A 24,527-nucleotide genomic window follows, 5' to 3' on the forward strand; every position below is an offset into this window, starting at 1 on the left:
AGAGCACATCCCAACCGCTCAAAGGACTGATGCAGGATCATGTTGCATGGCAAAAGACTTCCGAATCGGTTGCGTCTGTTTAGGCCCTGTTCGGGACGAAGGAAAAATGCAGGAAACTCAAAGGAAAGTGATTCCGAAGGATTTCTTTTCTTTTTGACCGTTCGGAACAAAGGATTCTCTTCTTTCCAATCCGCCGGAAAGTTTTGATAACCTGCATTTTCACCCAATTTTTTCACACCGGCCGAGGCTGTGGAAGGGAAAAGACTACCGATCCATGCAAGCAGGGACCCACATCAGCTGTAAAAATAGTTAATCTGTACACCTTGAGGCCCACATACACAAGAAACCAAGCAAAATGGCACCCACATGTGCTGATTTCGTGGGATTTCTTCTCCTGCGTATCGAACGCCAACTCTGTAGCTTCATGTGGCATCTTCTGTTCCACTGTTTTGCACCTCTCTTCCTTCCCCTTTCCTCTGTTTTTCCCTAAACCTGTGTATTCTTATCCTCCGATCCGAACAGGGCCTTAAGGGTCGGCGTTGGAGAATGGAGATGCGTTAGAAGAGGAAAGGAGATGAATCTAGGGCCACGCCACTTTTCCCCATTCCCTGCTCCGTCCAGTTCTCCCCCCAAACAGAGCGAAAGCAGGAAAACACACAAGAAGAAAGAAGGGGAGAAAGCAGATTAGCAGAGTCAGGAAGGGGAAATGGCGGAATCCAACTCGTACGAGGAGCAGCGCCGGAGGCAGATTGAGGAGAACCGCCGGAAGCTGGAGGAGCTCCGCCTGCACCACCTCTCCGCCGCCGTCCGCGAGGCCGCCGCCAGGCCCAAGCCCAACCCCAACCCCAGGCCGGTCCGTCAGATCCTCTCCCTTCTTCTTAGTACTTGCCTCCGGTCTTCCATCTCCTTTTTCTCCCGTATATATGACTGGTCCGCTGCTTCCGTGTCGCAGAAGCCCAAGGCCCCGCCCCCCGGCGAGCTCCGGCGGTCCGGCCGCGTCGCCAGCCTCCCGGAGCAGCCCAACTACCTCGCGGGCGCAAAGCAGCGCGACTACCAGGGACTGTACGCCAATGAAGTTTGGAAAGGGGCAACCGACGAGGAGAAGGCCACCGCCTCCGCCAAGGCCGAGGATCTCCAGCGCCAGATTCACCAGATCCGCTGGCCCGCCTTCGTCAAGCCCATCACCCACGCCTGCGCCAGCAGGGCAAACTTTATGGTATTGTAGCAAGAAAACTTCCACTGAATGTGAGGCAAATGTGGTTCTTGGATCGGATGGATGTTCATTTGGTGGGTCATATGCATCGTGTTATGACAGACAATCCCGAAGCAGTTCACCGAGTACCTCCCGGCGCACGATGAGCCAGTCGTCGTGGTGGATGAGGCGGATGACGAGTCCCACATGATGTACAATGCCAGCAGACAGGGCAGACACTGCTACCTCAGCAAGGGGTGGAGAGAGTTTGCCGTCGACTATGACCTTGAAAATGGCGATTGCTTGGTTTTTCAGCTGATAGAGAGCGCAAAGTTCAAGGTGAGATTTAGCATGCCCTCGGCTCCATGGGTAAAAAACGCTCTGCTTTTACTTTTCGGAACTCCACATTCAGTAGGATTGCATATACAACTTGTTTTCCTGTGAATTTTTTGTGGAATTCCTTGTGTTCCAAATGCGGCCTTATGATTATTGAACATTCCTGAAAGTTGCTTGGTGGTCTCATACTAGTTAACGTTGTTCGTCTGTCGAAACAATGGTCTTTAAGTTTATATACATGAAAAAAATCTGTTAAGTCTACATAATAACTAGACTGTGCACTAGAGTCATTGCGTAGTATTAAACTTCAATGTTCCGTATGTCTTAGGTTTAAATTATAAAGTGGGTTATATGCCATATCCGAAATTGAGACCGGTGAGCTGTGTCTACTTATTCATAGATGAGAAACTAGGCTTGTTTGGACTGCCAATTAATTCTGCACACAGTTTGCAGGAAATTATGTTATTGCTCAGCATCCCTACTGTATATACCTTCATATTCATTCCAGCCAGATCTAAAAGAGCCTCTAGGAATCATTTCATTCATTCATAGTCTTTTAAGTGTCCTCAGTTATATCTTTTTAGATAATGGAAGGAATTCTTTTTAAGTCCTAATTGCGAGGTGGTCGTTTTATTTCACTGCCAAGTGCCATATTGTGCAACCTCATTAGTTATGTAAATGATGCAGGTCTACATTTTTAGAGCAACCCCAGACTATGAAAGCGACCAAACTTCCGAGGACTCTGAGGATGAACAGAAGTGAAGATGTGTGCTTCCAATACATTGTTCGATCGGAGCACAGGTACATTGTTCTTACCATTATTTGCCTAGGTCGAATACTTGAATCCAATATTTCTTTATCTTTTGCCAAAGCTCCGATTTGAGAATTTGCCAAGCTCAGTTTGCGGATAAAAAAATACAAACCCGCTTGCTTATGAGTTATGACCAAACATAACTGTGTTTCCAGCACTGGAGTTAGATCTCATTTCCCTATTGGTTTGAGATTTTGATTATGGCAATCTTATTTTGTTACTTATGCTAGCTATGAAAATACATGGGGAGCTACAGTTTATTCATGAAGTCTGGGACTGTTGCCAAATGCCCAAACTTAATCGATCGACATCAGAGATGTACTCGTAGAAACCGTCAGGATAGTTTTCCTTGTTGTCTTAAATCTTCTCCTTTCGCAAGGGTTCTGTTTGTCTTTATGTCAGTCAGCCCCCTAAGACTCGATCAGCAGTCTGAAGTATACTAAATAAAATGCTCCTGTATACAGTTCTGATTTATCCATATAGATGCTGACATGTCAAATATGTTTGTTTCTTTTGCAGTTTGTTAGAGAAGCAATTTCTTCGATGATGCTGGAGACTCGGCTAATGCAGTTTCGTGCTGGTTGCATGTAGAATCATCGCACTCTCGGTCTCAGTGTAGCAGGATTTTTAACCTAGATAGGAGTAGTAGGTAGCAGATCGTGGTGCAGACCTTGTATGGGTTGAACAATGAACTAATGCATCTAGCCTGATGATGACGGACTCGAGTGCATTTTTCGTGACCGTTCCTGTTTGTTTAAGGTGCCTTTGTCTCTGTCACAGATGGGATGGGTTTTCTCTTCCCGGGTGGGTGCTGAACAGGTAAAATCATCATATTTTAAAGTTTTAAATAAATCTGAAACAAAACATACACATATATATGGATGTATATTACATGTCTGTAAGTTTTCATGATGAGATAAGTTACGATGTAATAAGCTACAAAAAAAATCATGAACTTCCATAGTGAATTGTGTGCTGGCTAGATATACATGATTTTTCATCATGAAACTGCACATACATGTAGTGTACATCCCTACGTATATGTGTATTTGTTTTCACAATTTGAAACTTCAAAGTTTTTTCTTGAAAAAAAATCTTTTGAAATTTCCGAAAATCGGGCTCCTTGGAGCCTTAGATCCAGAAGCAATTTCCTTTTTTACAGAAAGGAAAAATGTGAGTTTAAGGGTATGAGTTCGTTGGTGGGTTAGAGGATTGAGAAGTTGTTTATTTGTCATAAACCCGTGTTTAATTTCTCACGTACAGAGCACCTTCTTTTATAGACTCCCCATACCCTATGAAATACCCAGGAATGACATGGTTAACTCGTGGCTGCGCTGGTATGCTCTTTTTTTTTACTTTGAACTAAAATCACGACAAGTATTTTGAAACGGAGGAAGTACATCTGCTAAAAACAAGAACATATCATTTTAGAAAGTTTTCTTTTTTGGGGGGACTTTTGGAATTTGTGGTGCAGATTTTCAGAAATTTGTGTGTCGGCTTTCGGAATTTGAAACTTTTGAAATTTTGGTTTTCAGAATTCTGAATTCAAGTTTCAACCTTTTGAAATTTGAGCTTTTAGATTTTTGGACTTTTAGAGTTCCAAACTTTCAACTTTTTAGGAAATTAAAATTTCAAAATCTCAAAAAAAGAAGAAAAAGTTGAGACTAAAAAGATAAATAATGCCAACATGGTGACCACCCTATAGTTGTTGTTCTGACGCCAAGAACCATATGGTCCAAAAGTAGGGGGGGGGGGGGATAGGGCCCGCGGTTCAACGCGAGAGAGTGAATTCGCCAAACAACATCTCACCATAAGCTTGCATCATCTTTCAAGACACTTTTGGACATCACCTAACCACTTTTGGGATCATATGAAGCACTTTGAGAAGCTCTTCTTTCATTCTCTATACCTCCTAGTTCTCTTAAATACCACTAGGCGTTAAGTACGTGAACCTACAGGTTCGATAATATGCGGGCATGTCTGGAACACCTCCCAGTCAATAATTATTAGCGGGATATGGACACCCATAAAAATTCTCGCATAGCAACGTAGATCTTTATCGAGTGAACTTTCTGTTATCGCATACAATTCCCTTTGCCTCGTGATACTTACAAAACCCGAGGCGACGGCAGGCTGGTCGCCCTCTGTTGACACCTGATTTTGGCAAGATACAGATTTTGCAATGAAGATGGTCTCGAGTGAACGGGTTTTTTCAGCATGAAAAGATTCACGTCGCCGAGTGGAACAATTTTGATGTTTCGGTTATATTCATTCGACCTTATCTTACGGACCGAAACTATACTCCAAGTGGCATAATTCAATATTTCGAGTGGTTTTTAGCCAATCGCGTCTTCAAGATGACCTCGGATGAAGGAGCACTCTTAAGAAATTGTCTTCGTCTCGTCGAGGCAATCGATTTTGATATATAAATCATCTCAATCCGAGTTCATATGCAAAAGTTACAGTTAATACGGTCTGGACAAGCCAGAGACCAAAATATTACGCTTGACACCAGACACATGTTGATGAGTGTCTAATGCAATGCATGAGCAATTAGGCCCTCAAGACGGCCTTGAATTGAAAAACCTTCAACATGGAAAAGTTTCTTCTCGTCGAGCCGATCGACTTTCATATATAATTTGTCTCAATCCAAGGTCGTATGCAACCTGGAGAGGCAAATCAAGATCAGGCTGTGTTTTTAGTCGGGAAATCCGAGTGAAAAGTTTACCATCCGAGTGAAAACCTACCGATCGAGTAAAAGGTCGAGTGAAAACTTATCGATCGAGTAAAAGATTAGCTTCCGAGTGAAAATATAGTAATCCGAGTGAAATTACCATCCGAGTGAAGTTATTCCGAGTGAAAAGATTACCGTCGGAATGAAAACTTGACGTTCAAGTAAGATATTGCCTCCCGAGTGAAATATAGTCATCCGAGTGAAAGATTGTCTTCCGAGTGAAATTATAGTTATCCAAGTGAAAGATTGTCTTCCGAGTGAAAGACTCTAACATCCGAGTGAAAAGGTCCAGTCGGACGAAAAACTCTAATATCCGAGTGGATGAGCTCGGATCCGAGTGAAACTGAAGATGTGCCCGAAAGGTAATCCAGATGACCTCGGATGGAAAAGTGATCAACACGGAAGTTGTGCGCATCGTCAAAACGGTGAACTTTGGTTTTGGAGTCATTATGATATGAGATAGTATACGGCCTGTAAGTTCACTACGAGACTCGGACAATCCAGTCTGTTATATGACCGAGTCCGACTGGATATTAAAGATGGCTTCGTAGAATATTCAAGATTGTCTTATTTGGAAAAGTGTTCAACATAAGAATTGTTCGTCTCGTCGAGGCGCACAAGTTTCATATTTGGGTCGTCTTGATCGGAGGTCATATGCAAGCTCGGCGGCCCGCGCAAGGAGGAAGACAGAAGTTGGGCCAGATTCAGACTGAATCCGAGTTGGAATAGAACTAGGACTCTAGGACGTGAATTGATGTAATTTTTGTAAGGAAAGCCTAGATGAATCCTTTGCTTGTACGGGAAGTCCAGCCGCCTCTTATATATGTTGGGGGTGATGGCGATTGAACAACACCAATCGAACCAATCAATCTATTACACTTTTGTGTCCATCTATCTTTATTCCCTACCCTTGTATCTTTCTTTCTCGTTCTTCGTTCGTTCTTCGCGTTGGAGGGCAGCGATCCACGAGGCTCTAGGGGCGAGCGAATCGACCTAGGGCAGTCCATAGCCACCGCACTCCCTGACGGGGTCCCTCCCGGGCGTGTGGGGTTTCGGGTCTTCAAAAGCGCCCGTTGACTGTCTTACGTATCGCGCTGTCGGTCGGGTCTCCTTCGACGTGAGCTGCGGTGCATCACCCCGGCGTCGAGGGTACACGGTGACGTGTTCGTGTGTCAACACACTTTTGGCGACTCCGCTGGGGACGAAGCTTTGAACAGTATCTAGCCTGTTTTTGCTACGAGGAGAGCGTCATCAAGCGGCTGCAATCTACAACGGTAACATGTATCATCAATCTCCTTACGTAGATGCAAATAGCCATTATGTTGATGTTGCTAGATCTTTCAATGGACATGTCATGTCGGCTAGCCCTAACGAGCAAAGGCCGACTAGTTATTCCGTTGGAGAAACTTGGAATTTACAGAATCGCGACATGCAACTTATGAATCTGAACTTTCGTGCATCGGCAACATCTTTCAATATGCCGGTGAACGACACGATTTGTTCAAGTGATCAATATATGACACCTCATGTACAGGAGGGCGTCTCACAGTTTTATTCATCGGCAGCCGACTCGCAATATGCGGGTTCATCCCCAAACATGCCGATGGATGGGGGAATAGGCCATGCTTCTGTTAGCTACTAGATGATTCCCCGCGCGTTGCTGCGGGAATTGTTAGTCCTATTCACATGATAATATATAAATTCTACAGCTAGACTTCAAACTTATGTTTAATCTCATCAGTTCCTAGGATGAGAAAAAAATGACAATACATGGTTAACAATGATGCATTTCCATATTTCACAAAGCAAAGAGACATTATGGGATAAAATAATCATAACAGAACCACAACTCTCAAGAAAATCGTGGAAAATCCTAGGATGAGCAAAAAATGACAATACATGGTTAACAATGATGCATTTCCATATTTCACAAAGCAAAGAGACATTATGGGATAAAACAATCATAACAGAACCACAACTCTCAAGAAAATCGTGGAAAATGACCATCTCATATCATTATTACCAAACCTTGTTAAAAATAGAAGTGTTGTCATGTAGAGAAATGATCTTATGACTGCAGCTGACCGGATCTTTGATCTTGGTCCGGTGATATATACCTTGAATCTGTAACTTGTGACAGATAGAAGTAAGAGAAGTGAGAAAACACTTCATAGTCATCGGCAGTCTCGTAAATTTTGGGTGGAACATCCATCAATCCAGATAAAAAAGTGAATATGAGCATCCTGATGACCAAAGTCCAATGGTGAGTCGGGGTGTGGCGACCAATTTGATGTTCAGTTACTACTACCAAAGACAGCATATGCACCAGTCGCAGTCAGCGATTGGGATACGATGCAAGGGTTCACTTCCATAAATATGAAGCCACGCAGGCAAAAAACAAACTCCAAATCTGGCTTCCCAATTTCCGGATAGAGGGTCCTCCCTGATCCATGGCGGGATGATGGCACCGCCGTGGACTTCTCTGAACAGTACCTGCAACACAAAAGAGCGGGCAATCCTAGATTCCTTTTACTTCACACGCGGTGCTGCAATGCCTTCTAATTAATCAATCAAGCTACTGCATGTGGTGGAGCCATGGAGCTGTGCTTGGATGATTGGATTGGCTATGTACGCCGACTACATAGTTAGCTGGATTGAAGCTGATGACCTTCTTAAGCATGACCTGGAACATATCAGCCTCTTGAGATACGGGCCTCCATGGCCTGGATCTGTGGTGACACCGACGGAGACGTGACCTCGCCATCGGCCTCGTCGTGCTACTGTGTATGCAACGGATTGGGACGCTTGGGGGTGCTGTCGATTGGGAGGCTGCCGGAGTAGAAGGAGATGTGATACCAGCCGCCGCGCCGGACTATATAGAGGGGAAACAGTGATTGATGGGTTCGACAAAAGGAAGGGAGACGGATCGGTCTCGCTTCCCCTGCTGCGGTCTGTCTCTCTTCCCCTGTTGTCGTTCTGTATTGTTAGCCAGGCTGCGGATGGTCTCTCTTCCCCTGCTGGTAATGGATCGCCGACGTGGTCATTCTGTAAGACGAAACTTTTGGGCTACTCCGTGGCTATCAAACGACAGCAGGATTTTATGGTGACATGGTGGATTATGAGGGTAGAAAATAAATGTCATGGTGGATTGTGGTGGATTAGCGGAGTGGAGGATTAGTGCTGATGTGGCAAGAGGAGAATGGATGATGATGTGGATAGCTTGCATGCTTAGATAAATAAGGTAGTGGGGGTGAACTTCTTATGTATATAGGATTTGGTCGGTTATCCTCAAACATCATATACTACACCTCGTCAGATTAATTGTTCAGTGGCGTATGAAACTAAAAATATTCATGACTCGGCTCACCTTCATGGTTATGGTCGAGTGAATGGAGATTCTATAGGAGCATATGTGCCTAATATTGCAGGAGATGAGGTGGCTCTGGCTGCATTAAAAAATTTAGCCCAAAATAAGAAGATTAGTGCTATTTGCCTTGAGCAACACAACAAGGGATTGGTTCCTGATTATGAGGCAATAAGAGCTAGGGTTTTGAAAGAAGACGAAGTGTTGATTGATCAAATTGTCGAGAGAAAATATTCAACAACGATGCACATGCCTTCACCTATCATTGCAGCATGTTATACACCCCCTATACAATCGCAAAATTTTGGCAACATCAATTCATTGCCGAAAGATCCTAAAAGTATTGGGGGGCAAGCCGATCCAAGCAGGGCTGAGTTTAAAGAAAAATATGTGGCCCAAGTGGACAAGAACAAGCCAGATCTCATAGGGAATAGCGTCAACCGCTTTACTACGCCAACTCTTGAGGAATTACCAGCAGAATATCAACATACTTATGAAGCACACAAGAAGAGACGTGGAGAGGAATATTTGCAAGAATATGTCAAGTCCCTTCTTCTATTCAGCAATCATGATGGTTCCTCTGTGATGTTGAGGCAAGCCAAAAAAGAAGTTTTGCAAGCAAATCATCAAGAAAGGGTTCACTTGGCTAATACCGTTGATTTAGTTGAAACCGAGTCAAATATGATTAAGTCGTGTACATCTGAGTTGAACGGTTCCTTTAGTCACAAGACAATGGTGGATTCAATTGAAACCCGATTGAGCACCGAGACATTGAAGGCCGAGGGCGTTGCATCGAGCCAGCCGAGTGCATCGTGCCAGCCGAGTACATCATACCAGCCGAGTGCATCATTCCAGACAAATGCATCGCCAGCTATAGTTGAGTGCATCAAGCCAATTATTGCCACCTGTACCAAAACAGAAGATGCAAGCTTCACCGAGCAAAGAAACGGTAAACACAACAAATTGGCTCTGCTCAATTTTTCTGGATGTGAGGGAGCTTACATGCTGCCCTATGAGTTCCGTGCCAAAGAAATTGATGAGCATCAAGAGAAAAGTTATATGGCCAAACAAAGTTTGGCTAGTGATGAAGATCAAGAACCAGAGCATGCAGTCGAGCAAAGTTCAACTGACAAAGAGCGTCCGAGTGAAATCCACTCGGGCAATCCGACTGAAATATACTCGAGCAATCCAAGTGAAATCTACTCAGGCAATCCGAGTGATGAGGTACAAGATCCATAAGAAGAGGAAGAGGTGTTGGAGAATTTATTCAGAAGTGGAGCAAGATATTGTTCCAGTGGTGCAACCATCTTCTCCTTCCAAAGTCTTCACAAAGGTACACCTAGCAGACAGTTTATTCAATTTTCGATTCGGTCAAAATCATACTGTTGATGCACCCATGAGTAAGATTCTAATTAATTTTGGAAGACCAATCGAGATGAGTAATCTGTTTGTTAGAAATGATCTTATCACTAATCATGCTAGGCAACATATGGTATCATTCATAGAGGCTAATAGTGACAGCTTATCACAACCAAAGTTGTTCCCGTCATGCCAACTGAAATTTATATTCATATGGACAACTTTGTTTGTTTCATGCTTGGCTAACATTTGGTCTCAGGTGAGACGTATATTCTGTGATTATTTTGGTTGCAGGAATATAAAGCCAGGTCCAAAGTCCTTCGAGATAGCCGATTCAAAAGCATCGGGAAAGGACGACAAAAATCAGTGCATAGCCGAGTCAAATGACACTAAGCTGGCACCACTCGGTTGTTTTGTTTCAGATCCAGTATTACAATATCGGTTAATGGACTAGGAGTGTACGTCCAGTGCAGGCATAGTTGATCACATCATTGGTACATCGCTGACTAATCTTATTATTATAATTGATCACAATGTCGAGCCGTCAAGACAAGGGCGAATGTTCGAGAAAAATGTGAAAGATTGCAACATGATCCATCAAGTCGAGCAATCGGACAAAATAAGGATTGGAGTTTGTTGAGGTGCGATCATTTGGCCAGTCGGATCAGATTGGTATTGACGGCAATCAAATGTTGACTCGGCTATCTCCAGCCGATTCATCTAAAAGTGCATAGGTACACACCAACGATGACGGGGTCAGGTCTTCGAGCAAGGATATTGTTAAAAAATGCATCCAGAACAATCTTGAAGACGGAAATTCCATCAAAGCTACAATGGCGACATCTAGCACTGGGGGGCAACGACAAAATTCAAAGACCGATGCACACACAACTAAGGAAAGCAAAGGCAATGGTAAGCACAAAGGTAAAAAGCCGAAAGTCACTTTCGCACAATTATTAGAAAAATATCAGAAGATAAGTGAGGCAAAGAGTGCTTATCGGCCGAGTGAAACAAAAGCATCGAAGTCGCCCCCAAGGCATAAATTTGAAGACCGGGATTACCGAAGGAAGAAGTTGAGCAAACAGACTCCATATCCTCATTTTGGGCCACGAATGCCGATGTCATGGATACCTCCCCCTGCCGGCTATTATTCATATCAATCATGGGGCAAGTATAAATCAAGGACACACCGTCCATCGTATTCTAAACCACCTCACCAAATCTATGAAGCTCTTAGTGGATCATCGTTTGTTCAAAAACCACATGTTAAAGACCGGCTCAACCAAAAAGAATCGGTATGGACCTCAGCAAAGAAGATGGACGTGGTCAAGCAAGTGTACCGAGTGAAAAAGGATGGCTGCAAATGTGCTATTTCAGATCTGACTCCAAATGACAAGAAGCCAACCGAGTCTATGTTGGCTGCTAAGGACAAGAAAGTGAAGCAAGTAAATTTCAAGGATCCAATCGCCGAGTTTGGACAGGCCAAGCCGGAGATGCCCAAAGCTAGGAAGAACTTGCTAGTGCATGAACCAAAGTCCCAGCCGGGACGCCCACTCGGCTTACCATATTTGCAACAAAAGAAGTTGAATCGGCTTAGGGCCAAAGAGCTGGAGAAGAGGAACATGGCCTGGGCTCCTAAGGGAAATCCTCAAGTCAAGAGCGGCATCACATCTCCTGTTGCGAAGCCAGCAGAAATAAGGGAGTACACACGTAAAGCCTATAGGCGAGGACGACAATTTTCATCTCACTATAGGAGCCTCCAGGAGGCGTGTCATCCACATTCTTCAATAGTACCATCAAAATCAACGCTATGGAATTTATCCTCAGCCGAAACATCCGACTTATTTCGGCTATTCACACTTTGGTGGACAGACTCCCGAGCTCCTTTGAGATGAGAACGCATGGCCGATATTTGCATATCGCCCTCAGAATTCATTGTGTTGGCAAAGCCGACATCTGGCTAATGGTGTTCACCATGGTTGATCTTCTACTCCTATAGCCGATGCTCAGTGTTTGCCAATACTGGCGAGGCCGACTTAATTATTGAGTTGACCAACAATCAAGGGTCTAGTGCATAAAAGAGCCCCGACTCCAAATGTTATTTATTTGCAGGATTCAAGTCAGGAGACAGACGTTGTTCGGCGGAGGCTTGATGGTGTACTTTGATAACGAGTTGAGTCGCCGAACAGTTGACAGTATTCCTTTGAGGTGCATGGTCATAATCGTTCAGCAACCATCTTCGTTGAAGGGTTCTAATATTCCCAGGGAACGCCTGGACAAATGCAAGGTCCGGATTGACATAAGAAACTTACGTGGAAGCCTTTGTGACATCCAATTGTTGTTTTCAGACAACTATTATCCAAGAGGCTCTACCGAAGAAGCAACAAACATGAGCATATGGACGATTAAAATTATCATACTCAACATGCACAGCCGATGGAGTGTTGACATCGTGCTTAAACATTACCCTAAGCAAGGTATTTTCTGGCACGCAAGCTCTGCCAGAAAACAGGGGGGCATGTGTTGACACCTGATTTTGGCAAGATACAGATTGCAATGAAGATGGTCTCGAGTGAACGGGTTTTTTCAGCATGAAAAGATTCACGTCGCCGAGTGAAACAACTTTGATGTTTCGGTTATATTCATTCGACCTTATCTTACGGACGAAAACTATACTCCAAGTGGCATAATTCAATGTTTCGAGTGGTTTTTGGCCAATCACGTCTTTAAGATGACCTCGGATGAAGGAGCACTCTTAAGAAATTGTCTTCGTATCATCAAGGCAATCGATTTTGATATAGAAATCATCTCAATCCGAGTTCATATGCAAAAGTTACAGTTAATACGGTCTAGACAAGCCAGAGACCAAAATATTACGCTTGACACCAGACACATGTTGATGAGTGTCTGATGCAATGCGTGAGCAATTAGGCCCTCAAGACGGCCTTGAATTGAAAAACCTTCAACACGGAAAAGTTTCTTCTCGTCGACCCGATCGATTTTCATATATAATTTGTCTCAATCCGAGGTCGTATGCAACCTGGAGAGGCAAATCAAGATCAGGCTGTGTTTTTAGTCGGGAAATACGAGTGAAAAGTTTACCATCCGAGTGAAAACCTACCGATCGAGTAAAAGGTCAAGTGAAAACTTACCGATCGAGTAAAAGATTGGGTTCCGAGTGAAAATATAGTAATCCGAGTAAAATTACCATCCGAGTGAAGTTATTCCGAGTGAAAAGATTACCGTTGGAATGAAAACTTGACGTTCAAGTAAGATATTGCCTTCCGAGTGAAATATAGTCATCCGAGTGAAAGATTGTCTTCCGAGTGAAATTATAGTCATCCGAGTGAAAGATTGTCTTCCGAGTGAAAGATTGTCTTCCGAGTGAAAGACTCTAACATCCGAGTGAAAAGGTCCAGTCGGACGAAAAACTCTAATATTCGAGTGGATGAGCTCGGATCCGAGTGAAACTGAAGATGTGCCTGAAAGGTAATCCAGATGACCTCGGATGGAAAAGTGATCAACACGGAAGTTGTGCGCATCGTCAAAACGGTGGACTTTGGTTTTGGAGTCATTATGATATGAGATAGTATACGGCCTGTAAGTTCACTACGAGACTCGGACAATCCAGTCTGTTATATGACCGAGTCCGACTGGATATTAAAGATGGCTTCGTAGAATATTCCAAATTGTCTTATTTGGAAAAGTGTTCAACATAAGAATTGTTCGTCTCGTCGAGGCGCACAAGTTTCATATTTGGGCCGTCTTGATTGGAGGTCATATGCAAGCTCGGCGGCCCGCGCAAGGAGGAAGACAGAAGTTGGGCCAGATTCAGACTGAATCCGAGTTGGAATAGAACTAGGACTCTAGGACATGAATTGATGTAATTTTTTGTAAGGAAAGCCTAGATGAATCCTTTGCTTGTACGGGAAGTCTAGCCGCCTCTTATCTTATATACCTAAGAGATTGATCCCCACTAACCTATTTATCTTAACATGCAAGCATGCCACATCACCATACAATTATAGATGGGATAAGGCCCACCATAACATACAACCATGCATGATAAAGACCCACCACCACATGCAACCATGCATGGGAAAATAATTATCATTCTATTGTTCAACTTAAATTCAATAAATATTTTATCACATATAATAAGTCATATGCATGTTTAATTTTGGTTCATGTGTTGTTAATCTAAAAATTTATATTTTACACAATCTAATCTTATTGAAATATATTGCAACCAATTCCCGCAGCAACGCGCGGGGCATCATCTAGTATATGTTGGGGGTGATGGCCGATTGAACAACACCAATTGAACCAATCAATCTATTACACTTTTGTGTTCATCTATCTTTATTCCCTACCCTTGTATCTTTCTTTCTCGTTCTTCGTTCGTTCTTCGCGTTGGAGGGCAGCGATCCACGAGGCTCTAGGGGCGAGCGAATCGACCTAGGGCAGCCCATAGCCGCCGCACTCCCTGACGGGGTCCCTCCCGGGCGTGTGGGGTTTCGGGTCTTCAAAAACGTCCGTCGACTGTCTTGCGTATCGCGCTGTCGGTCGGGTCTCCTTCGACGTGAGCTGCGGTGCATCACCCCCGGCGTCGAGGGTACACGGTGACGTGTTCTTGTGTCAACACCCTCGTGCCCGGCCGCTCGTTTGCGATGAAGCTGACGGTGAGGAACAAGAGGAGATGAATTGACCGTTGAATCGGAGACGGGAGAAACACGTACCATACGGAAAGGTACGAGGCTGTGTTACCTGGGGCCTATTTGGTTGCCCGCATGCAGCCCAACCAGGGCCGCGCGGGATGTGCGCAACCTGTTTGGTTGGCTGGGCTGCATGCGGTTTGAGGCCCGCACGACTCAAAGCAGCCCGCAGCCTGGCCCGGCGGGAACTGCCGAATCGGCAGTTTCTCGCGAGCCTGGCCGGGCGCAGCCGCGCGTGCGGGGCAGTTGCACGCCTCGGGCAGCGCGGGAGACGGAGGCGACATCTCATTACTCGCCCCCCACTCTCCTGTCACCGCCTAGGCGCACTGTTCCCACCGCTCCCTCTCTCTCCCTCATCGCCCCTCCCTCTCCTCTCCTCTGCTCCGATGGCTCCGCCATGCCCACCGCTGCGCCGCCCTCTGACCCCGGTCGACCAGCGCATCGCTAGCATCCAGGAGCGCTGGCTGGTCGGGCTCCAGAACTCGGGCCGCGACATGGCCTCGGCGCTGCGGGCGCCGTCCCCCATCTGCTGCCGGCCTCCACGAGCGCCGACCAATGCGGTGTCGGCCGCTCCTGCTCCGCCGCCGATTCCGGACCTCGTGGTCCTGGGCTCGACGCCGGCGCCGTCGACGGAGCCGCCCCTTCTTGGGACATCATTGGGCTCGGGGGTTTTCTTGACCCCCATCCAAGGGTTTTCTCCGGTCGGCGGGCCGTCCTTCTCGACCTCCGGCATGGCGTTCAGCACGGGGCCGATGCCGCAGGCCGTCGCTGGGGCCGGCTCGTCTTCTGCTCCGCCACCTCTATCGTTCCCGCTGGGGTTTTCACCCCAGCCTCGATTCGCCGCGGCTGCGCGTGCTCCGGTGAGTCAAATCAACCTCAAATCTTGCTCCTAGATGTAGATTTGCGGTTAATTTCTTAGGCATGTGCTAGGATTGATAGGATTCTAGCAGATCCGATTGGATGCGATCCCAATCGAATCCAATCGGACTGATCTGTTCTTGTTATGTACAGTGTGTGTGCTAGTGCTTGTGTTCATGCTAGAATGCTAGTAGCTGTGTTACATGCTAGATTCATGTTCATGCTAGAATCCTAGAATCATGCTAGTTCGAGTCCTACTACATGCTAGTAGCTGTGTTCATGCTAGAATCATGTTCATGTTGAGTGATGAATGCTAGAATCATGTTGACTGATGGCATGTTCATGTTAGGATCATGTCCTTGTTTCATGTTGCATGTTGAAGCTAGGGTTTGTGCCATGAGTGGATGTTATACGTGCATGTAGTAGGACCATTTTAGGATGGTCCCAAATCTGCATGGCTGCATATGGGTGCTATTGACACTTGTTGTTGCTATTTTTAGATGTTTCCTTGTTTAGGATAGTGCAGTGATCAGTGCCACTTGCAGCAAAGAAGATGCCACTGATCAGTGACTTGCCCAACAACAAGTGTCGTTGATAAGTGGCATTTGCCCGGCACTTGCTATTGGGCAAAATGGCACTTATCAATGGCACTTGCTATTGGGCAAGTCACTGATCAATGTCATTGATCATTGCCATTTGCACCACAGCGGGTAGATTAGTGCTCTTTCCCAACACCAAGTGTCACTGATCATTGCCATTTGTCCATGAGCACATGCCACTGATCAGTGGCACTTGCTGTTGGGAAAATGGCACTGATCAGTGGAATTTGCTTGCTTGCTTTGTTTGATACTAATACTTGTCATGTTGCCCGACAAGATACTGAAGACTGACTGAGATGTGGCGGGTGGAGGAGCTCAGGTCGTGGCCAGAGCTGAGCGCACCGAGGATTTCATCCCCACAAACAGGTGGCTCGGGACGGTGGACCTACCTGGCAGGATCACCTTCATGAGCGTGCCTCGTTCAAGGGGACGATCTCCGAGGCAGGGCCACGAGGAGGGAGCCAGGGAGCCGATGAGATTCTACCTGAAGATCAAGGACAACAAGGACCTCGCCATGCTCGTCGTCCCTCCCAAGTTCGCGGAGGTGATGAACACCTGGCTGGTCATCAAGCGACTCCCGCGTGTGATCAGGCTCTCAGCCAACAAGCGGTGCGTGTTCTGGGTGTAGGTCCAGAACTTCGAGGGCCAGATGGTGCTTGGCCAGGGGTGGAACTACTTCTGCCGCCGCCACTGCATCGTCCCCGACGACCTCGTCGTTGTGCGCATCTCCGGACTCGGACTGAAGGTTTATATCTACAACCACGACTCATCGGTGATGTGCGGGTATCGTTGCAACAGGCACAACTGCCTTGGTGGCATCGAGCAGGCTATGTAGTTAAGTTAAGTCAGGTGTTAGTGAAGAACTTTTAGGGTGTGTGGCGAGACTTGTGCTGGGAACATGTTCATATTTTGGCCAGGAGCAGCACCCTGGCACAACAGGGAAGGAGGATGCCCCTGCTCTTAATCTAGACTTATGCTATCTGGTTAAGTAGTTTGCTGTGTTAAGTTTGCTGTCATTACATTGCTTGCTTTGTTTGATCTTGCTGTTGTGATGTTGTTGTTGTACTGATCATGTGTGGTGGTAAGGCCACCACATTTGAATGGGGTGAGCAGAACACAAATGCTGTTTGCAACCAAACAGCTGAAGTTTGCATCTTCTCACACCCTAAGCACAAATGCGGGCAACCAAACAGCAGGGGGGTAAGTGCCTCTCGATGCGATACAGGCAACCAAACAGGTTGCATCTGCTGCACATGAGGCTGTTTCTCAGCAATCAGGCTGGCTAGAGATGGACATGCAATGCAACTACTGTTGCAAACTGAAACCAAACACGCCCCTGGTAGCTCGGAGGGTCTGTTGGAAAGGCCCGTGTGGGCTCTAGCGGGTTCCAATTTGCCGGTGCGGCCTTTTACCGATGCAATCCATCCCTGCTTTGAGGCCCGTATGTCCCTCGGATTCTTTTTATGGTAGAGCCTTTGTGAGCCACGATTTGATATTGACACATTCTTATTATCCGTAGATCGCTGTAGAGAGCCTATAAAATAGGTGACTCGGGTGGAACCCTAGCATAGCCGCCATCCCTTCCCTCTTCGATCCTGCTCCCCCCACCGCCGCCGAAGGACGCCTCCAGTCAAAGGCCGCGAGGCTGCCGGCGGTGGTGGGTCCTCATCCTTCTCGCGCGACTGATGGCGGCAGGAGCACCATCCTTTCTCGCGTTGCGGGGTCTCCGTCCAGAGATTCCTGGCGGCCCTGGACGGCGTGGTTCATTCGGTGGAGATGAGCGCCTGGGCGGTGGCCCCGGATTTCTTTAGCGACCTCAACTATCGTTGTAGCCACGAGGGCGGCACGACGATTGGTTCGGGGGCTCGGTGCAGCTCAGCTATTCATCTTCACATGGTCCGGGTGGTGGCTGCGGTGCCTGTTGAGAACCGGTGGGTGGCGTCGTCCTTGGGTTCTTTTTGCTCTAAGATGGTGTTCCGCCGATTGCCGGCCCTCATGGATCTGACCATTGACGAGTTCCGGAATGCTCCGCCGGAGATCTTCATTGGGGGCTTGATGCCTGTAGATTGCTGGATTGGATGGGATTCAATCGTGTGCACCCCTGTTTTAGCCCGAGTTGCTTCACGTGGGTGTGACGCGAAGGTTCGGTGCCTGTTGACATTATGGGACATGTCGGTATTTCGATTTCCATGGTGAAGACAGTGGCGGAGAACGTCATGGTGGCTGAGGCCTAAGGCCTTGTAATGGAGGATCGAGTCTTTGTGGTTATGAGTACTTTGCTTGGTGATTCGTGACTCGTAGCAGCAACATCGGCAGGTGGGGGTGGCAACACAAGTGGAGTATAGAGTCTTATCTTTCAGGGTGAAACTCAATGTCTGGCCTTAATTGGTTGTGCCTGGCAGTGACCTTGTTGAAGGCATTGTTTTGAGAGCGTGGATCTTCTCCAGAGTGAAAATCTAAGATCTATGATTGGGCGATGACGATGCTTGTGCACTGCTTCCTTCTTGGAGACATCGCTTTCGAAGAATTTGGACTTCGGGAGTTGTCTAGGTGGTGGTCCGTGCTGCAGCTACAAGAAATTGATTACTGCAGCGTGATCTTTATTTTTTTTCTTCTTATTATTTTTGGTTGTGTGCATCTGTAATGTGTTTACGACATTGCGTTGTTGCAGAGACCGAATGCAATTGGTATCTCTGCGATACTAAATATATTTCTCTTTGTCAAAACATAAAATATTTAAACAAGAGGAACGGATTTTCAATGGCAGAATCGTGGGCTCCTAGAATAATGGCTATGCATTCGGCGCGGTGGTTGAAGAAAGGCGGGCCTCTAGGGCCACGTTACTTTTCCCCACTCCCTGCCCAGCCCAGTTCACCAGGGCGGCTGGAAAACACACACCCAAGAAGAGGAAGAGGGAGCAGAATCGAGAAGGGGCAATGGCGGAATCCAACTCGTACGAGGAGCAGCGCCGGAGGCAGGTGGAGGAGAACCGCCGGAAGCTGGATGAGCTGCGCCTGCACCACCTCTCCGCCGCCGTCCGCGAGGCCGCCGCCAGGCCCAGGCCCAAGCCCAAGCCCAAGCCGGTCCGTCAGATCCTCTCCCTTCTTCCTTGCCTCCGGTCGGTCTTCCGTCTCTCCCGTACTTATATGACTCGTCCGCCGCCTCGGTGTCGCAGAAGCGGAAGGCCCCGGGGCCCGGCGAGCTCCGGCGGTCCGGCCGCGTCGCCGGCCTCCCGGAGCAGCCCAACTACCTCAAGGGCGCGCAGCAGCGCGACTACGAGGAAGTGTACGCCGCATATGACGCTCGTATTTGGAAAGGACCGACCGACGAACAGAGGGCCGCCGCCGTCGCCAAGGCCGAGGAGCTCCGGCGCCGGATCCACCGCATTCGCCGGCCCGCCTTCGTCAAGACCATGACCCACGTCTGCGCCAGCAGGGCAAAACCGATGGTATTGTATTGGAGCAAGAAAACTGAGGCAATGTGGTTCTTGGATCGGATGATTGTTGATTTTTTTTTTGCGGGGGTTATATTCGTTGTGACAGATGATCCCGACGCACTTCATCGAGCACCTCCCGGCGCACGATGAGGCGGTCGTCTTGGTGAATGAGGCGGATGTCGAGTTCAAAATGCTGTGCAGTGCCAGCAAACAGGGCAGGCACCGCTACCTCAGCAAGGGGTGGAGAGAGTTTGCCGTCCACCATGACCTTGAAAATGGCGATTGCTTGGTTTTCCATCTGATAGAGAGCGCAATGTTCAAGGTGAGATTCAGCATCCCCTCCATTCCATGGGTAAAAAACACTATACTTTTACTTTTAGGAACTCCACATTCAGTGCGAATGCATATATAGAACTTGTTTTCATGTGAAATTCCTTGTGTTCCAAATGTCGCCTTGCGATTCTTAAACATTCTTGAAAGTTGCTTGGTGGCCTCGTACTCGTTCATGCGTTCGTCTGTCCAAACAATGGTCTTTAAGTTTATATACATGAGAAAAACCTGTTATGTCTACATAATACCTAGTTACCTACTAGAGTCATTGCTTAGTACTATCAAACTTCAATGTTTTTCGCATGTCTTAGGTTTAAATTATAAAGTGGGTTATATGCTATATCTAAAATTCAGACTGGTGAGCTGTGTCTACTTATTCATAGATGTGAAACTAGGCTTGTTTGGACTGTCAATTAATTCTGCACACAGTTTGCAGGAGAAGATGTTATGCTCAGCATCCCTACTGTATATACCTTCATTCCAACTAGATCTAGAAGGGCCTCTAGGAATTATTTCATTCATAGGCCTTTGATTGTCCAGTTATATCTTTTTAGATAATGGAAGGGATTCTTTTAAGGCCCAATCATGAGTGGACGTTGTATCTCACTGCTAAGTGCATGTTGTACAACCTCATTGGTTATGTAAATGATGCAGGTCTACATTTTCAGAGCAAACCCAGACTATGAAAGCGACCAAACTTCCGATGACTCTGAGGATGAACAGTAATGAAGATGTGTGCTTCCCACACAATGTTCAATCGGAGCGCAGGTACATTGTTTTTACCATTGTTTGCTTAGGTTGAATTCCATACCATCATTTGCCTAGGTTGAATGCTTGAATTCAATTGCGGATGCGCCGATTTCATAATTGGCTAAGCTCAGTTTGCGGATAAAAAAAATACAAACCCGCTTGCTTATATACGAGTTCTGAAGAAACAAAACTGCATTTCCAGCACTGTAGTTTTCCAGCCTGTAGTTAGATCTTTTCATGGAACGCACAAGCCGTTTCTCCCATTTCCCTATTCGTTTGAGATTTCGAGCATCGCAACCTTATTTTGTTACTTCTGCTAGCTATTTTTTTCTAGAATACACACAAGCATACGTATCGTATATTTATAGAAGACTAGCAAAAAGGCCCGTGCGTTGCAACGGGAGAAGAAAAATCCTCTCATATCTCTATCTGGGTCAGTTGGACAAACTATGCGTGGCCGGTTGGCAGGTTATCGACAATTTTATTTTGTGCTAGCTCTCCGGACCTAGGCCACAGTGCGCTGCGAGGTGGGCTTCCTTCAGTGGGCCAAAACGGGTGGCAAGTAACAAAACCAGATAGCGTACGTTAAATTAATTGAAACGGGACCAAGTGAAGCGGGACGAAACCAAGAATATCATCTCCCTTTAATAGTAGGTATAGAAAAGAGTGAGAAACCTATCCACATGTCTACAAGATGGCTACTAGCCAGAGTTGCACGCAACTACTCACTCAAGTTCCACCTATGCAACCTATGAAAGAAAGAAGAAATGTCCGACTGAAATATCCACGCTAACTGCCAAGTCCTACCCTCTTCGTGTATCGTTGCAGAACGGCCACAGTTGAAGTAGTAGCCCCATCGATCACAATAGTATTGCGGTGTTTCCATATCTGCAAACAGACGAGCAAGATAATTGTGTGGAAATCTTTCCGTAAAGTTGCCCGTGGTTGCGTCGAAGCACTCCAAGATAGCAAGTTGTCTGTCCCACTCGGCGTCGAGTCCTCACGCCCCCAAGCAAGAAGCACCTGATGCGAGACTGATCGCGCGAAAACACAGGATGCCAATAGGTGGCTGATCGTCTCTGGCAACTGGCAACAAAGTGGGCAGGCCTCCTGATGCGGAAGACCATGGCGCGAGAGGCGATCCGAGGTCCAACATCTGCTCTTATAGGCAAGCCAGGCAAACAGCGTGCATCTCAACTACGCTCTGGAGTCCCACACTACGGTGGCAGCCAGGTCTTTTTCACGTCCAAAGTATCGGCTCGCGTAGGCAGAACTCACCGTGTACTGCCCCGAGGTCTCACATGCCCACCTGACCTTGTCCACCATGCCCAGATTTAGCTCCACCTCCATAACCAACTCCCATAGGTTTAGGTACTCGTAGATCTCGGCCGCGGTCATATCCGGCCCGACATCCAAAGGCCAAGCCCCAGCCAGAGCGTCCCCAACTGTCCTGCTTTTCCGGATCCTGGGAGGGACACAATTGTAGAGCCGAGGAGCGATCTCCTGAATGCGTCTTCCCTGTAGCCAACGATCTTCCCAGAAGAACGAGCCTGCACCGTTGCCCACATCGACGAATACGGCCGCGCGGTAAACAGCAAGCAATTCAGCTGAGACATTGATCTCGAACTCAGCCCACGGTCTCTCCTGGCCTACCATCTGCAGCCACAGCCATCGAGCCCCCAAGGTGACATTCATCCACTTAAGATCAGGCAGGCCTAGTCCTCCAGTCCACTTCGGCGTGCAGACGGGCGCCAAGTCACGGCACACTTCGCTCCGTGGGTGTCCGAGCTCCCTGCCCAAAAGAAGCCCCGACATATCTTGTTCATGCCCGCCAAGACCTCGGGTGGCACATCCAGTGCCATCATCATGTGAATCGGCACTGCACAAAGAACGGATTGCACAAGCATGAGTCTTCCAGATTTGTCCATGTATGCCGCCCTCCACCGCTCCACGTTGGCAAGCTTGTGGCCATCCCATCTACCACTTCCTGGAATTGCATCGCCGTTGATTTTCTGATTGTTAGTGGCAGACCGAAATACCGGCAGGGGAACGATCCCAATGGGCAACTGAGCCCTAACTTTAGTTGATCAGCCTGCTCCACAGAGCACCGAATAGGTATGACAGTGGATTCTGCAGGGTTTATCTTGAGGCCCGAGGCCTCACCGAAGTCCTGTAGGATGGCCGAACAGAGCGCCACGTCCACTGTGTTTGGCTTGACGTTGTCGGCGAAGAAAGGCAGGCGGTGCTTTAGGCCCCTTCTGGCCAGCGGAGTGAACATCCCATACGAATCAGCGTACTTGCACATATGGTGCAGGCCCTCCATAACCAGTATAAACATCAATGGCAATAAAGGATCGTCCTGATGCAGCCCTCGCTCCGCCGCGACGCTCGCTCCCGGCATGCCATTCATCAAAACTCTCGTTGAGGTGGTCGATAGCATGCCACATATCCAGGAGACCCAGATATTTCCAAACCGCATCTTTCTTAGCACTTGGGGGCCTGCAGTTTATTCATGAAGTCTGGGACTTCTCTGTTGCCAAATGCCGAAACTGATCGATCGATATCGAAGATGTACTCGTAGAAACTGTCAGGATAGTTTTCTTTGTTGTCTTAAATCCTATGCTCTTTGCAAAGCTTCTGCTTGTCTTGCCTCAGTCTGTCAGTCAGCCTCCTTAGGCTCGATCAGCAGTTTAGTATGCTAAATAAAATGCTCTTGTATACAGTTCTGATCTATCTGTATAAATGCTGACATGTCAAATATGTTTGTTACTTTTGCAGTTTGTTAGAGAAGCAATTTCTTCGATGATGCTGGAGACTCGGCTAATGCGGTTTTGTGCTGGTTGCATGAATGTAGAGTCGTCGCACTCTCAGTCTCGGTGTAGCGGGATTTTTAACCTAGACCTAAACTAGATGGGAGTAGGAGGTAACAGCGCGTGGTGCAGACCTTGTATGGGTTGAACTACTGAATGATTGTAGACTGATGATGGTCTCGAGTGCATTTTTTCGTGGCTGTTCCTGTTTGTTTCCGGCTACTAAAATGATTGGGTTCGATGGTTACAAGATGGTGATCCAAACACAAAGTTGTTTCATTTGGTGCCTAAAAATGGGCGCAGGGCTAAGAATTTTATCCCGGACCGGCGATTAGACTGACTGAACGATGATGAGTGGATTGTGGATCAACCTACCAAACAGAAGATCTTCCATGACACATACTCCCTCCGTTCTTAAATGTAAGTCTTTCTACAGATTTCAATATGTACTACATACGGATGTATATATGTATACTGATGTAGACCGAACCTCATGATGAGATCCGATATGTTATTGCGGTCCGATCTTTCATGACACTCCAACAATAGCAGCAACCTCTCGTCTGCTTGCGATGTACGCGAAATAGAAGGATTGGACCTTACGGTCCAGCACAAGAAAACCAATCTCGACGACGGCTATTTCCTCGCAGAAATCGCAACAAAGAGGTTTTTTAAAACTTCCTCCAAAACTTAGGGTTTTTCAGACAGCTTTTCCCAAAACTTACGGGTGTCTACCCTAAAAACACATCATATTTATTCTTCAAAATATAACCTCCTTTACATAACGCTCAGGCTTGATTTTATATAGCAGCAACGGACCCGAATAATCGCGAGTGGACATGCGGCCACGCGCTGCCGAAATCCACACCGCATGCCCTCGTGTGATTCGTGCAACCAAAATACACGCAAGTTGTATAATGATTCCAGCCTATCGTATAACAGCAATAATTCAAAGACATGGTCAGCCGACATGAGTAATGGTGAAGTTAAAACATGCCAGTGCGATTCAATCCCCCCACCTGCCCTGCAAATCATAAAGCCACCCAGCAAGCGGTTGAATGCGCCATCAACGCAACGGCAGGCATGCATGGCAGCTCTCCTTTTCCTGAGAGAAATCACAGAGAGGTTTTAGGTAAGCTCAAGCTCAAGCTGGATGGATGTCCGCGAAAGAAAACTTACCTCCTAACCCATGTTACCATCCCACCTTATCATCAAGCGCTATGTATTTGTTCT

General features: G+C 46.9%; 2 protein-coding genes across 3 annotated transcripts; both read left to right on the top strand.

Annotated features, from left to right (window-relative positions):
- The first annotated feature begins 417 nt into the window (after nucleotides 1–417).
- Nucleotides 418–3,097, top strand: LOC119287556 (B3 domain-containing protein Os06g0194400-like). The gene is made up of 5 exons (XM_037567120.1): nucleotides 418–853; nucleotides 953–1,216; nucleotides 1,316–1,531; nucleotides 2,216–2,329; nucleotides 2,859–3,097. Exons 1-4 carry the CDS (start codon nucleotides 707–709, stop codon nucleotides 2,288–2,290), a joined length of 702 nt encoding a protein of 233 aa, XP_037423017.1. The 5' UTR covers nucleotides 418–706; the 3' UTR covers nucleotides 2,291–2,329; nucleotides 2,859–3,097.
- A 15,706-nt stretch (nucleotides 3,098–18,803) lies between these two features.
- LOC119287555 (B3 domain-containing protein Os06g0194400-like) lies at nucleotides 18,804–23,625 on the top strand. 2 transcript variants are annotated; one of them, XR_005140887.1, is made up of 5 exons: nucleotides 18,804–19,051; nucleotides 19,144–19,416; nucleotides 19,511–19,726; nucleotides 20,403–20,502; nucleotides 23,263–23,625. XR_005140887.1 is itself a non-coding variant. In XM_037567119.1 (5 exons), exons 1-4 carry the CDS (start codon nucleotides 18,905–18,907, stop codon nucleotides 20,458–20,460), a joined length of 708 nt encoding a protein of 235 aa, XP_037423016.1. In that variant the 5' UTR covers nucleotides 18,804–18,904; the 3' UTR covers nucleotides 20,461–20,502; nucleotides 23,263–23,625. The 2 variants fall into 2 exon arrangements, 1 of the variants encoding a protein (XP_037423016.1); XM_037567119.1 differs by having other exon boundaries at nucleotides 20,389–20,502.
- Nucleotides 23,626–24,527: the final 902 nt, after the last annotated feature.

Source organism: Triticum dicoccoides, chromosome 4A (assembly GCF_002162155.2).
Source record: "Triticum dicoccoides isolate Atlit2015 ecotype Zavitan chromosome 4A, WEW_v2.0, whole genome shotgun sequence".
Taxonomy (NCBI): domain Eukaryota; kingdom Viridiplantae; phylum Streptophyta; class Magnoliopsida; order Poales; family Poaceae; genus Triticum; species Triticum dicoccoides.

Excerpts from the sequence above, each read along its gene's own strand:
- LOC119287555 (XM_037567119.1), top strand. The coding sequence starts at position 18,905 with ATGGCGGAATCCAACTCGTACGAGGAGCAGCGCCGGAGGCAGGTGGAG. Across the intron at positions 19,052-19,143 it reads CCAAGCCCAAGCCCAAGCCG|AAGCGGAAGGCCCCGGGGCC; the intron begins GTCCGTCAGATC and ends TCGGTGTCGCAG. Across the intron at positions 19,727-20,388 it reads TAGAGAGCGCAATGTTCAAG|GTCTACATTTTCAGAGCAAA; the intron begins GTGAGATTCAGC and ends TAAATGATGCAG.
- LOC119287556 (XM_037567120.1), top strand. The coding sequence starts at position 707 with ATGGCGGAATCCAACTCGTACGAGGAGCAGCGCCGGAGGCAGATTGAG. Across the intron at positions 1,217-1,315 it reads CCAGCAGGGCAAACTTTATG|ACAATCCCGAAGCAGTTCAC; the intron begins GTATTGTAGCAA and ends GTGTTATGACAG. Across the intron at positions 1,532-2,215 it reads TAGAGAGCGCAAAGTTCAAG|GTCTACATTTTTAGAGCAAC; the intron begins GTGAGATTTAGC and ends TAAATGATGCAG.